This window comes from Protopterus annectens, chromosome 9.part0 (assembly GCF_019279795.1).
Source record: "Protopterus annectens isolate FY-2018-M chromosome 9.part0, PAN1.0, whole genome shotgun sequence".
Lineage (NCBI taxonomy): Eukaryota > Metazoa > Chordata > Ceratodontiformes > Protopteridae > Protopterus > Protopterus annectens.
Genome location: NC_056743.1, coordinates 782,274,131 through 782,289,174, shown reverse-complemented (window position 1 = coordinate 782,289,174; position 15,044 = coordinate 782,274,131). Strand labels below are relative to the sequence as shown.

The following is a 15,044-nucleotide window of genomic DNA, read 5'->3' as shown; positions in this document are numbered from 1 at the left end:
GATAGCAACCTGATTTCTGACCACCATGTTGCTTCCGTTGTATGGAAAAGCTTCTACATGGCCCACCTCATAAGTAAGGGTATCTCATCCAGGGACAAGGAGGTAATAACATCCCTGTATTCTTTCCTTATAAGGCCCATTATTGAGTACAATGCCCCTTTCGGCATGTACTTTGCAAAGCACATGCAACAGCTGGAGAGACCACAGAGGTTCCTCACCAGGAGACTCCAGGGCCCAAAAAAATCTACCATACACAGATAAGCTAAAAGCCCTATCCTTCTACTCAGTTTCATACAGACTCCTCACAGGTGACCACTGCCTGTCATATAAGGTGATCATGGAGCCTACCTTAACGGGACTGCTTCATATCTGCAAGTCAAGCTCCACTGGAGTAACCGACATGCTTAGCTTCAACCTGGGCTGTGACATCAACAAGACATGTTGTTGGGACAGATTTGTGTCCCAAAGACTCCCCCATCTATGGAATAGACTCCCTCTCCACATCAAGCAGAGTACATCTTTGCCCCTTTTAAGTGCAACCTGGATAACTGAATGGGAAACAGAAAATATACCCCTGGCATTCCATCTGTGTCCCTGCTGGATAGGGTCATCGGGTGCTGATTTGTCTAAACATGGGCTAAACTCTTGTCTAGGCTTAGGCCTCAAGGCCAATAGCTTAGTAACCTCCTATGATAACTTCCTCATTTAAACACGCATATTAAAACCCTTTCTCATTTTAAACAACCAGTAAATTCATTCTTTTAAAAAAATAATTTACATAAAAACTACCTTAATCTATTACAACTTCCTACCAAAATGCATACAGTCCAAGCATTGCCAGCCTGTCATTTTAATCCCCCTGCTTTTAAAATGGATTTAATGGGTATCAACCCTGGGATGAACTGATGGTATATTTCTATCATCATCTAAAATTAATTCACAAATTTACCCCTTTTGACCAAAATACATTTTTACTAACAAAAAACTGTACTTTTTTAACTTTACGTATTTTATTGAATGCCTATATAAGGCATTACATTGCTCCTTTCTTTTATCTGAATAAATATGAACACAAAGCCTTTCCTTGAGCTAACTGCCTTCCCCACATAAAACAATTAATCTTCACACATGTAGCTACTTATATTACATTAGTGGTAGAACATGTAGAGCTTTCTCTACTTTCATAGGTATACTGTTTGTGTAATCACTAGTGTGCGACTACCAAGAAGCTAGGGCTGTTATATATGCACACCACTTTCATTTATAACTTGTGAAAGGTGAGGTAATGGAAAATTAAGTAAGGCCAGAATGGGGATTCAGTGTATTGTAGATTTTGGAGCAATAAAAATGTGATGTGAAGCAATTTGAACATTTTACAAGCTAGTCTAGTGATAGCTACAATAGGTCCTTATCTAGGGTTTTCTAATAAGAGGAGGCAGAACATTAAGAGTGCATTAGGGAAAGAAGGAGTAAGCCCCGGCCAGCTAACAGTGAAAGCTTAAGGCACTTATAAATGTGGGGATGCAACTAGTGTTACTACATGGCAGATAGTCCACATTTCTTGCCCTAATATGATGGATATAGAAGAATTTTAGAATATCTGATGACATATCAAGGGTGTAAACCATTGATGACATGCCAAAAGAGCACTTATTTTTTGGTGATGCATCGAGGACAGGTAGGAAAAAATGTCTACACAATTTACTGTGTACCTGTTTTCATCACACCGCTTATATGGGGTCTATGATACAGGCAAATACTATATACGTAACATTATCGCAGCATAGATGAGCATGAGTCTGGTTGTATATAATAATTCCAAAGGTTCAAAGTTGTAAAAGAACTTGGGTTTCATGAATACATTTATTTTCTAGTATCTAATACAAATAATAATATAATTTGCTTACCATCTATATCATCAAGATGAATTTGACCAAATATTTGCAAGTACGGCCTGTAGAGGACACGGCGGAATATCCATTCAAGGCGACCATCACTTGGGTACAACAGACTCTGTGTAGCCACTCCATATGCAATCAGCCAGACACCAAGGAAGAACAGGAAAAAGAAGACGTCTTTCATCTGAAAGAAACAACCGACAATTTTAAATTCAGTTTGAAAAGTCAGTATTTACTCCTGTATAAAACGTCTTTAATTTTCAAAAAAAAATACTGCACTATCTTCTTAGTTATTGTTCACCTATAATATGCTTTCATATTCTTCATCATCAACTCCCATTTTTTAATTTTCTACATAGGATCACAGTGCTGAGTCAATTGTTGCCCGCTTTTCATTTAGAGCTGCTTTCCCACCTCCTTTAACAGTCATGCCTTTCCTAAGTCTTTTCCCACAAAATCCATCCATCTGTTTGCTGGAAACCATCATGTCCTGTTGCTGTCTTCCAGTCTATCCTAAATCTTTTTCATAGATTGTCTTTTGTTTTGCTGCACATGTGCACAAACCACAGTAATCTGTTCTCTTTGTTCTTCTCTGTAATTGGAGCTACTTTGGCTTCTGCTCAGATGCCCTTATTTCCTCATTTGTCCCACATTGTGCATCCTACCACCTGTCTCTGGCATTTCATCTCCATTGCCTTTAACTCCCTAATTGCTCTACTTTTACTGCCCAGATTTCTGTATCATACAGTGGTACTGGTCACGCCACTGTTTTTTACACCTTACTTTTCAGATTCTTTTGTTTTCTTCATACACTACATCTGACACACTGTGCTAGTTGGCTGCAGCCCCCTTTGAACTCCTCATTCAGACTTCACTTCTCCTCAACTTTTCCCAGATAATTGAAGCTGTTAATCTGTTTTAATATTTTCCCTTGTATCTCAATTTTCATCTTCTTCAGATTTCTCCCATTTGCTGCCATTACAACTGTCTTATCTGTACTCTGTTTTATCCCATGTGCCTTCAGTTTTGCATTCTGCTGAAGCTCTTGCACAGAGTTTGCCTGTAATGTTACATCTGCATATGGCAAGTCTGGTATCAGTCCCCTTTGACCTGTTTGCTAATGTAGTCCATCACCAGTATGAAGAGCAGTGGACTCGGAGTGGAACCCTGCTGCATACTCACTCTCACTGGGAACCCCTCTGAGAGACTAAACACCATTTGTTCTTGAGTCATTGGGTACTTGTACATAGCCTGCACCAATTATACCAGTTTTTTCTGGGAACTACTGCAGGGCTGTCAAACCAGTTTTCTTGGGACCTTGTCATATGCTTTCTCCATCTCTAACTTCTTCTTAGCTATCTGTTTCACTGCAAACATTGGGTCATTTGTGCTGCACCCTTATCTGAATCCAATGTTCACATCTGTCATCTTAATTTCTAGTACTCTGCATATTTGTTTATCAACCATGCTCTCCAGGACATTCACGCAGTGTGACAAGAGTTTGAGACCTCTGTACTGCCCACAGTTGTGTATGGTCCCTTTGTTCTTGTACACTGGCACTAGTATGCTTATTATCCAGTTTTCTGGGACACACCTTTCTCTGCATACTGCAATGATTAACCTCAGGAATATTTTCTCCCATATCTCACCCAACATCTTGAGCATATATGCTGTGACCTCATCTGAGGATGCGGCTTTCCCTGATTTCATTTTCCTTAGAGCTGTTCTTACTTACTTTTTAAGAGGCTCATCCCTCTTCTTTTATTGTAGGCTGCGTCTTAGGCAGTACAGCGTCTGTGGGGTTTTCTTCATTCAGAAACTGCTGGAAGTACTTTTTCCATCTGCCTTTGATGTTCTTTGGAATGGAGAGCAGGTTGTTGCTGGCATCCCTTATGAAGGCCATCTGACTATTTTCTTTATCTTTCACCTCTCAACCCGATGGAGTTTCTGTGTGCCACTTACTAAGTCACCTTCTAGAAGGTGGTAGAGTGCCTTTGATTCATTGTTCTTTGCTTTTCATAGATTAATAGATTGTTACTTAGCTAATGCCCCAGGGGGTCTTTTCTAAGCCTAGCCAAGTTTTCCCCAAATAATAATGATGTCATGTGTGAAGGCTGCCAGCCTAGCTAGCTAGAATTTTGTAAATAATTCTATATCATTGTAAATATTAATATAATCCACAGGCTTGGTTTACAAATGTAAAGAGAACTATATGTGATGATTAAACTATATGTTGTAATGAGCTTCAAAAATTTAACCATAGTGCACTCTGCTGGAAGAAAGCTGATAAGTCAAGCATTGCATGACTATTTGATCTCAAGCTCAGAGACAGGATGTTTGGGTCAGGAAATTCTTTCTATTGTCTTGATTTAAGAAATAATTACTAAGGTTTTACATGTGGCGGCCACAGTGGTGCAGTGGTTAGCATTGCCACCTCACAGCAAGAGGTTCTCCGGTTCGATCCTCGGCTGGGGTGCCTTCTGTGCGGAGTCTGCATGTCCTCCCTGTGGTCGCGTGGGTTTCCTCCGGGTGCTCCGGTTTCCTCCCACATCCCAAAGACATGCTGCAGGTGGACTGGACACCGTAAATTGGCCCTAGGTGTGAGCGTGTACATGCATGTTTGTGTGCCTTCTGTGGAAGGTTGGGCACCGGGCTGGCAACTCGACACTGTAAAACTCCACTGCCAATCATGAGCAGACAAGATGATCCATTGTGACGACCCCTAACCAGGAAAAGCTGAAAGAAGAAGATGACTAAGGTTTTACATGTTCATAGGTTCATGTATAATGTCTTTTACTGCTGTGACTTCCTGGCCAGGTGCAGCTTACTAAGAAATGTAAATTGAGTTTCTGTGAGCCTGGGAAACTAAATCAGAACTGTTAAGAATGATGTAATCTGAAATGATGCAGCAGTACTGTGTTATCAATTTAAGACTTTCCCAGAGAGAAAGAGAGGGCATTTTTGGATTTTGTCTGAAGAACATCCACTCACCAGCACCTGCTTGATCTGTTTATAAGTAAGATATTTATTTAGAACAGTGATTTATCTTAGAGATAAATAGAAATAGCCAGATTAGCCTAGCTGTTTTCTATATTTATGTCAGACTATTCTACAGTATTATTTTAAACATTTTCCCATGATTTCAGAACTCTGTTATCTCATTGTGTTTAAGTAATAAGTATTGCCTTGTATTTTTTTATTATTAAATGTTTTTTTAAACCTTTCAACTGTGCGTTTTTTGTGTAAAGGTAATTTAAGCTCTTAAAGTACATTGCATGTATTTGGTGATACTGTTCAAGCCACACTATAGCTTTAGCCCTGGGTCACACATTATTTGGATAACAGTAATATTACACAGTGGAACTGGTCACCCTTTGAGAAGGGCCTTGTTGTAGCTGATAAGAGTAGTTGGTGGCATTGGATTGCTATCTTATAGCCTGGGCAGAAGAGGGCATAGCTAGTGGAGACCCTTTGAGAAGGGCCTTATTGTAGCTGATGAGTAGTTGGTGGCAGTGGATTACTACCTTATAGCTTGGACAGAAGAGGGCATAGCTAGTGGACCTTTGTCAGCCTTCCCCAGGAGTGTCTGTATGTTTGTATATAAACGCAGTCTCAAAGTGTGTCCGCTACTTGGGCAGGGACATGAACCACTGGTTGGACAGAGAGGGTACTAGAGGTTTTGGCTCGACTACTTGGCTGAGATCTGAACCCTATAGCTGTGCCAGTGGGGAGTCTTATTGGGGATCTGGAGAGAAAGGGAGAAACCATCCCCAGACTGACTGTTATCTCTGTGTGCTCTTAGGGGGAAATTATACTTTACTGTGTATGTACTTGTTATCCTTCCCAATGTGCACACCTCTCACTGATGCTAGTGGTGAGGATTGAGGCTCCTTGATTACTGGGCCAGTGCACGGGTGTCACATCCTGTATCTGAACAGGACATTGACAGCCAGGCATTTATAAGCTACCTCTGTCCATAAGGGACATGGGTGCCAGGCCCGGTGTAAATTTCCTAGTCCCCATCCACTGGTCTAGGTTGCTGTTAAGTTGGGTAATAGATGAACTCAGCTTCTCATGGATGGGAAGCCTGTTCATAGGAGGGGCAGTCTCTGGGACACATCTGTTTTTCTCCAACTTGCCCTGTTTATTTCACAGACAAAATTCAGGTCCCTAGATCTTGTATTTCTGGTACTCTTTGGCTTACAAATATGTAGGAGATTTATAAGTGTGGGGTTTGCGGATGCCTTGCAAACCAAGCGCAGATCACCCCTCAGCAACCTATAGGAGAATGAGTAGAGGAAAAGGTTTTCAAGGTGCTCTGCATAAGGCAGGTTTGTTACCTCTTGTATTCTTTTTGTAAGTAGTCTCTGAGGTAGCTCTAGTTGCTGCATATGCCTGGTCAGGTACATACCAAAAGGAGCGTTGTACTCTATGACTGGTCTGATAAGGGAGGAGTACAGTGGGATAATGACCTCTTTGGACCTAGATGCTATGCCCTTATTTATAAGCTGTGCAGCATAAAAGGACTTCCTCACCACTATGGACATATGGTGGTCAAAGGTAATGTTACTGCCTAAATGCATACCCAGATCCCTGACCACTGTGTCAACTCTTAGGGGTGTATTATCAACATGATAATTAGCCAGGATGGTTGACTTCCCAATGGGTACAAATATGCATTTCTAGCAATGAGTTTAAGACAATGGCCTTGGCAACATTTGTTAGTCAGAGACAGACCACCTTGATGAATGCTAGTGTCTGCAGAGCAGTCTATGATAACCCACAGCTTGCAATCATCTGCAAAGTTGGTCATCCATAAACCTTCAGAATTTGCTTCCATTTCATAGAAATAATTGCCAAAAAGGAGCAGGCCCAATACCAAGCCCTGGGGACTCTGCTAATGACTGGCCTCTTGGCGGAGGTGGCCTAACCTATTTTGACCTCCTGGGTCCCATCAGTGAGCCAGTTTGCTGTACTGCAGGTGATAAAAGGGTTTATACATAAATTAGTTAGCTTGCTTATAATGTCTGAGTGGGATATTATATCAAAAGCCTTGGCCAGGTCAAGGTAAGCTGTGTGCACAGTCTTACCTTCATCCAGTGCTTTGGTGACCCTCTCAAAAAAGTCCACCAGATTTAATAGGCGTGACTTTTTTTTTAATAAAGACGAACTGTGATGGGTCTAGCATTTCCAGGTTACCTACAGTATGCCCTCATTTATCATGTCCATGATGATTCTTTCCATGGCCTTACATATGATACTGGTAAGACTTATGGGCCTGTAATTACCTGGATCCATGAATGGACCTCATTTGTGCAAGGGAATGACTGTAGCCATCTTCCATTGCTTAGCACAAAACCAAATGTAGGCTCCAGTTGAAAAGTGATACAAGTGGAACAGAGAAGTCATATTTCATGCCATTTATTCAAGATCCCAGGACGTTATTGGGACTCATCGATGCAATGTTTTTGGCCTTGGAAAGTGCATTGAAGACCTGTTTCCTAGTAATGGTTGGGTGAATTGTTTTATGCGGTATTTCCTTTGGACTATTGAGGGGGAGTGGGAGAAGAAATTTGAGCTGAACCCGTCAGCCAAAAGGTTGGCAATGGCCTCCAGTTTTTTCATTTTTTAATTTCTCCAAATCTTTTGGTTTTCTAATACCATGATGGGAATGGACCCCATTCCTAAGTCAAAGTATGATTAAAGTTCATGAAAATAGTATGTCAGCCAGAAGTGCTCTTTGCAGCATCCACAATGTGCCCAGTAATGACGCCTCCTGCAATTCGTATGTATTGGTAACATCTAAATTTGATTGTAGATTCTTTTTTATAAGACCCATTGCTCCTACTACTATTGGAACTGTCTGGGTATCTTTATTCTACATTGCTCTCATTTCTGCCTGCAAATCCAGATATTTTATGACTTTGACTCTCTCTGTATGCAAGACACTGTAGTCACTGGGTGTAGTGAGTTCAATGATCAATACCACTTTTGTCTTCTTGTCATGGACCACTATATCTGTTTTCTAGCATCTATCTTTTGAACTGTTGGTAATGGGTGATCCCATGTGATGTAGACTTCACTTTCAGTGATACTTTGTGGCTCACATTTCCAGTGTTTTTCAGCTACTTTAATATTATAATGTTTGCACAATCCCCAGTGCAACAGTTGCCACATTGTTATGCCTTTCAGTATACAGTCTCTCTGCCATTAGCATATCACAACCAGTAACAAAGTGCGCAACTGTTTCCACTTCTGTTTTACAAAACCTACATTTGTCTGTTTCTCCCATGATCAATGGACTTTGTAAACCAACGTGCATGTAAGCCCACTATCTTGGGCCGCCAGTATAACCTTTCATCTTTTTTGTTTGAATTTGCCTCTCCTTAACCATTTCTGCATACGATCCTGATCAACATGAGGTTCTTTCTTCCTGGAGTTTTCTATACTTACAACTATATTTTATGTATTTTATGTATTTTCACATTTCCTGCCTTCTCATCTGATCCTTCACCTTATATTCTTTCTTTTGCTTTTTGGCACATTTAGTTGCTGCCTGATTTTTATCTACTTCTGCTTTGATTTCCATTCCCACTTGATGCCACTATGCTTCTGCTAGACTAAGAAGGGAAGTCATCTTAGATTTATTCTTCTCATGTTTCAAAACTTTCACTATGTTTGGGTCTTGTGAGGTCAGCAGATATGTATGCAATTCCATGATTGCAGATCTATGAATGTAATCAATTTCATGGAGGCCCATAGTACCTTTGGAATGGGGAACACACAATCTTGGTATGCACTGATTTTTATAAATCATTTGATAAGCATGAAGCATCCTTCTTGTGTTCCTGACTAATCTATCCAACACCTTTTGGGGCCAGTCAATCACTCCAAAACTATAAGTTAGGACAGGAAGAGCAAATTGGTTTATAGCTTGAATTTTGTTCCTAGATGTGAACTCTGTTTTAAGGATTAATTTAAGTCTTCTGTAATATTTCTTGCTAAGTTTTATTCACATTTGTTCATGCTTTATTGCTGATCATTCATCAATCCCCAAATATTTATACTCTCCTTCTTGCTCAAGCTCTTTTATATCACATTCTTGCCCAAGATGATACTTTCTTGGTGCTGCAGGTTTCCTGCTTTAAAGGTTGCTTTTGCACATTTACCAAGACAAAAATAACATTCTCATATCATCTGAACAAGTTTTGACTACTTGCAGTTGTGCTTTCAGTTCCTCATCTGATGAGCTATACAGTTTTAAATCATTGACAAAGAGAAGATGAGAAGTCTTTACACTTTGTTGTTTTCTGGGAGCCAAATTATCGCCATGACCTAATCTATTAAGCAGACAGCTTAATGGGTTAAGGGTAAGGCAAAAGAGCAGCGGTGACAGAATATGGATTTTTATCCCTGGAATAATAATTTGCCCTTTATCATGGCTTAACTGCAAAGTGGTTTACCACTGTTTCATGGTCGATGTGATGTAGTTTATCAGTGTAGGGTGTACTTTATGCATTTTTAAGCACTCTTTTAGCCATGAATGTGGGATACTATCAAATGCTTTTTAGTAGTCAATCCATGCCATACTTAGATTCTTCCCAATTTTACAGTTCTCTACTATGACTATTTAACAACAAATGGTCCTTTGTTCATATTACTTTCTTTTATTGCCCTTTCGTTCTATTGCCATAATTGGGTTTTCTTCTAAATGACTATAAGCTTTATCAGCATCAGTTCCAGTGTAAAATCTATACATTGTCAGAAGGCATGTTTAATTGGTCTATAATTTTTAGGGTAGCTTGCAGCTTTACTCTTAAGTAGGAGCATTGTTTTTCCTGTTATTAGCCATGCTAGCGTCTGTTCAGAGCATGCATATAAATAGTTCTTATTCATGGCTAAATCTCCATGCAAAGATGTTAATACTTTTAGCCAGAGGTTAGGTACTGCATCTGGGCCTGGGGTTTTCCAATTAGAGGCATTTCATAACTTTGTTTCAATGTCTCTGGCCGTTACTTCATCCCATTTCATATCCTGTACCTTTAAACTTATTTTACTTCTTCTGTCCATTTAGCATCTTTATGTTCCACAGGATCTTCATAAATACTTCTCCAAAATATATTTCTTTCTTTTTTTTGGTGGTCTTTCAATTCCTTTTACCTTGTTTCCCAATTCTCTATAAAACTTTTTTGGGTCATCATTAAATAGCTTAGTTTGTACTTTTCTTTTATCTTTATCTGTGTATCTTCTAAGTTTTTCTGCCTGTGCTGACAGATTTAGTTTATTTAATACTGAACAAAAGATACCAATCTGTTCTAATACTACGCATTGCTTTTATCACATTATCTGTTCCCTCTTCTATGCTCTAACAGTGACACTTCTTGTCTTAATTGCTTTACAGTTTTCTCTATTCAATACTTCCATGGTGGTATAAAATTTCTCACCTTCCTTTCCCTTACTAACCTGTGTTCTTGTGGTAGAATTTTATCTGTTATTAATTAGCTGCACAGTAATATATCCTGTTTACTTCTATTAGTTCGCATGGATCTCTATACACATTCCTAATTACTGTGTTCATTTGTTTTATCAAACTTCTTACTTTTTGGATTTTATTGACCTTCTGCAGTCTATTTCTTTTGTTGATCTTAATATGTCTATCTCTATCAAATCAAGCAACTCTAATTCTTAGCTCATTTTCTTCTAAACTGAGGCACATTTGTTGTTCTGTATTTCCTGTGGCCATTCTATAGAAAGTTCTATAGCATCTTCCTATGGCACATTCTCTTCAGTTTCATCCTGTGTCATCTGTTTCTCTGTCATATGGGAACTCACTGACCTAGCAATCGTCAACTTTCACTATGTCGGAGTTGCCATAGTTTCCTGTTCCTTCCCTTGCCGTTCAGCTTAAAGTGAATGTTTACACTGGTTTCTTGTGGAAGGCTCCAATATATCTTCATTTGGCAACTGGCCAGATGCTTCCCGTTCCACTGGTTTCTCCTTAATTAGGATGTCCATTGCTCTATCCTGCTGTTGTGCTTTCGGAGTTAGATTTTTACAGTGAGCCCTTCAGTTCACAGGTACTCCATAACCTCAATTTTTATTTCTTTAATGTCTCCATTACTAATCTTTTCTACTTTTCCACTTTCCTGTATTTCTCTTCAAATATCTTTGGTACTGCTCTTTTTGTATTGATTTGTTTTGCTTTCTCCTTTGCATAAATATTACACCATATTAAATCTCTTCCTTTCCCATGTCCATATTTCTTCTTCAGATGTCTCCTGATCTCCGTTTCTCCTTACTTTAGGGACTCGTTCCATCATGCTGTGATGTAACCTATGTTAGACCTTTTACACCAAATCCTTCACTTTGCAGGCATTCCATAAATTCAACTTCGATTTTTTAACTTCTACTTTACTAATCTTCGTTTCTACATTCCCTCTTTGTGATATTTTTATTGTGAAATTTTCCCTATCTGGATGTCTTTGCCTGTATTTTTCTTCAAATATCTTTGGGATTGACTTTTTTGTATTGATTAATTTGGCTTTTGACTTTGCATAAATATTGCACCATATCAAATCTCTCTTTCTTTCCCATGTCCATATTTTGCTTTTATACTTTTCAAAAATCTCTAGGTTTTGTTGTTTATATTTTCGCACTTTCTCAGATGCTTCTTTTTCCAAATAGTTCAAAGTTTCTTGGTCTATGTAATGTTTTTCACAAATTTGTTGCATTAGTGAACACATTTTTTTTTTATTTGGAGCTTCTGACAGTTTTTCTTGTGTAAGTATTTTTCTTTCATCTAATTCCTCTCAATCTTTTTGTATATATCTTGTGTGTGGAAATTCTGGGCTTTGTGCATAATAGTAACAATACATAATTTCTTTCTTATCCTCAATAGTCCACTATCATCTTTATAGCTCTTCTTTGGCCTATCAGTTTTTGTGATTTTTGTGGACTGCTACCTTCTTCAACAACAGTGGGGCCATCCTCCCCTTGGGCCTTGTCTGGCCTCATTGTAGGAATGTTTCCATATTTTGAGGATTTTACACTGTCATTATTTTCCAGTCCTGGCACCAGTGCACCTACCAGGACAGGGCACATTTTTATCCTGGGTCTCGTGCACCCAGCTATCTTTCTTAATTTTTGACCTACTTCTGCCATGATATATGCTATATATAATACAGTCTATATATCAGTGTCATCGTAGTGAGATTGTGTGAAAAGGGTCTACCTCATGAAGATACTCACCAAGACGTGAGGATGAATTCAGTTTCAGCAATACTACTTTCCTTTACTTGCTGAATTACCATCTCTCCATTCGGACCCAGTCACAAAACTTGTAGTTACCTGGATACATGGTTGGACCTTCTGTATGCAAGGGAATGACTGCAGCCATCTTCTATTGCTTTGCACAAAACCAAATGCAGGCTCCAGTTGAAGAGAGACCACAGAGGTAATATTTTATGCTATTATTAAACAACCCAGGATGTTACTGGGAGTCATCAATACAATGTTTTTGGCCTTGAAAGTGCATTGATGACCTGTTTCCTAGCAATGGTTGGGTGGATTGTGGTATGCTGTATTTACTTTGGACTAACGGGGGTAGGGGGAGGTGGGAGAAGAAATTTGGGATTAACTGGTCAGCCAAAAGGTTGGCAATGGCCTCCGGTTCAGTGTGGGTGATGTGATTTACAATAAGATCTGCACATTGTTGTATATTTGCCTTGAGGTTAGAGACATGTAGAAAGTTTTGTGGTTGTCCTTTGTCTGAGAAGCTATTTTTTTCTTCAAATTTAGCCTTTGTAGTATTAAGTAATCCTCTTAGCTGCCTGTTTAGATTGGTCAGAGGCTTTTAGTCTGTATGGGTCTGTTTCTCCTATGCTTGGCCAAGATTTTTTTCTTTTGTTGTATAACTGATTGACATTGTGATTCCACAAGGATGGCTTGTCTTTTGAGTTTGTCTTATTCTTAATATGAGTGGGTACAGCTCCCTCTACACAGCTATCAATATTGCTGTACAGAGATTTTGCAAATAGCTATATATATGCTATAGTGTTTACTGTGTTTTGGAGTGCTTGGAATTTAGTCAAGGTGTTGCTTAGTAGAGACAAGTTAGCATTGGAATAGTTCTTAAAAGTTTTTAGTTTCTCTGGATCCCCATGTGACACCCATGCCCTGGCCCAGCAATCAAGAAGCCTCAATCCTCACTACTTATGCCAGTGAGGGGCATCTCATATAGGAGGAAAGGATAACAAATACACACAGTAAAGTGTAATTTACCTTAAGAGTACACAGAGATCACAGTCAGTCTGGGGCTGGTTGCTCCCTTGCTCTCCAGGTCTCCAATAAGACTCCCCACTGGCACAGCTATAGGGTTCAGATCTCAGACAGCTGGGCAAGCTAAAATTTCCAGCACCCTCTCTGTCCAACCAGTGCTTCGTGTCCATGCCCAAGTAGCTGACACACACACACACACACACACACACCCACACACACACACACACACACCCACCCCCCCCCACACACACACACACTTTGAGATAAGAGTTTATACAACCACACAGACACTTCTGGGGAAGGCTGGCACAGGTTCTCCAGCTGTGCCCCTTTTTTCCCCAGACTATACAGTAGAAATTACTGCCACCACCCAACTAATATTTATCAGCTACTCAAAGGCCCTTAAAAGGGTGTCCAATTATTACTGTGCAATATTATTATCCAATTGGTAGTATAACTTAACAGTCAAGCCTTATTAGAGTGACTTGGTACAGTAATCACTATAAATATGCAATGTGCTCTAGAGCTTAAATTACCTGTACACAAAACAGCCACATTTGAAAGGTTTTAAAATATTATAAAATAAATAATAAAAACACAAGACAATACTTCTTACTTCACAGTGCTAGTCAAGAGTTCAGAGATCACAGATAAATACTTAAAATAATTCAGTAGTACAGTTCTGACATCACAGAAAAACACAGTCTAATATTTCTAGTTTCTAGCTAATTCTAAGGGAAACACACTTCTAAAATAACTTGCATAAAGAGCAAGACAGTGCTGATGAGTTGGACAGTCAAGACAAAAATTCTTAAAAGCTCTCAGATTCTCTCTCTTTTTAAAATCACATTCCTGGTTCCCATTACATCATTCTTTACACTTCCCTGGGTTCCCAGGCTGACAGAAACTACATTTACATTCTTAACACCTTGTGTTATCTTGCAGCTGGTCAGGAAGCAGAGCAATAAAAATACATTTGCATGTTTAGCTCTAGCAATTTAACTCTTGGTTAAAACAATAGAAATAATGTCTTCATGTAGACTGGCTGGAGCCGACATTAGATCAAAGGGTCACAACATGCTTCACTGGGTCAGTAGAGGGCACTGTTACATTTTTTTGCAGTTCCACATCTGACAGCAGTTTTTTCCATTTAAGACAACAATCCTGTGCCTTACATTAACATTTACAAATGATAGAATTATTTATAAAATTCTATCTGGCTAGGCTGACAGCCTTCACACCCCAGATTTAATTTTTGTTTCAAGTAATACTGCCTTATGGTCATATCTGACAATGGAGACATTACATTGGGTGAGGAACATCGTCCCTCCCAATGTTCATGAGTACAAGGTTAAGGATGTTTGCATCCCTGCTATGAGAATAGACCAACCAGGATGTTGGTATTAAAGTTTAGGAATCACTGGGCATGTGCACTAGAAGTGGTGTAGAATTCCCAATCTATAGAAGGGTAGTTGACACCCCCCCATGAATATCATATTGGGATAAACAGTGAGAGACTCTAGTACACTGAGATAAGTTGTATGGTTTTCTTGGGGCATTGAGAGGGGACCTAAGATTGCAAGGATATGTTATGACACCTTGTTTATGGTAAGTTGCACATTTATGAGTTCCAGTGGTTCATAAACTAGCTAGTCTGGATGTGAGGTTATTTTTAATATAGACAGACTCCTTCACCTTCAGTTCCCCCCTGTGCAGTAGCTGGTCTAAAGGTGTGATGGGCGTTATAAGCTTGCATTGTTGAGGAACTCTCTGCGACTTTAAACCATGTCTTCATTGCTACACAGATGTGTACATTCTCCAGGGAGAGTAAGACTTGCAGAGAGTGGAGTTTCTTGTTAAGACTTCTAG

At 39.4% G+C, this 15,044-nt stretch overlaps 1 protein-coding gene across 3 annotated transcripts in view; it reads right to left on the bottom strand.

Moving 5' to 3' along the window:
• LOC122811523 (transient receptor potential cation channel subfamily M member 4-like) overlaps positions 1-15,044 on the bottom strand; it is a 1,266,622-nt gene that overhangs the window by 149,196 nt on the left and 1,102,382 nt on the right. For all 3 annotated transcript variants that reach the window (XM_044083407.1, XM_044083409.1, XM_044083408.1), the window contains one exon: positions 1,908-2,082. In XM_044083407.1, the coding sequence (XP_043939342.1) occupies positions 1,908-2,082 (175 nt within the window). The remainder of the gene's footprint in view (positions 1-1,907; positions 2,083-15,044) is intronic.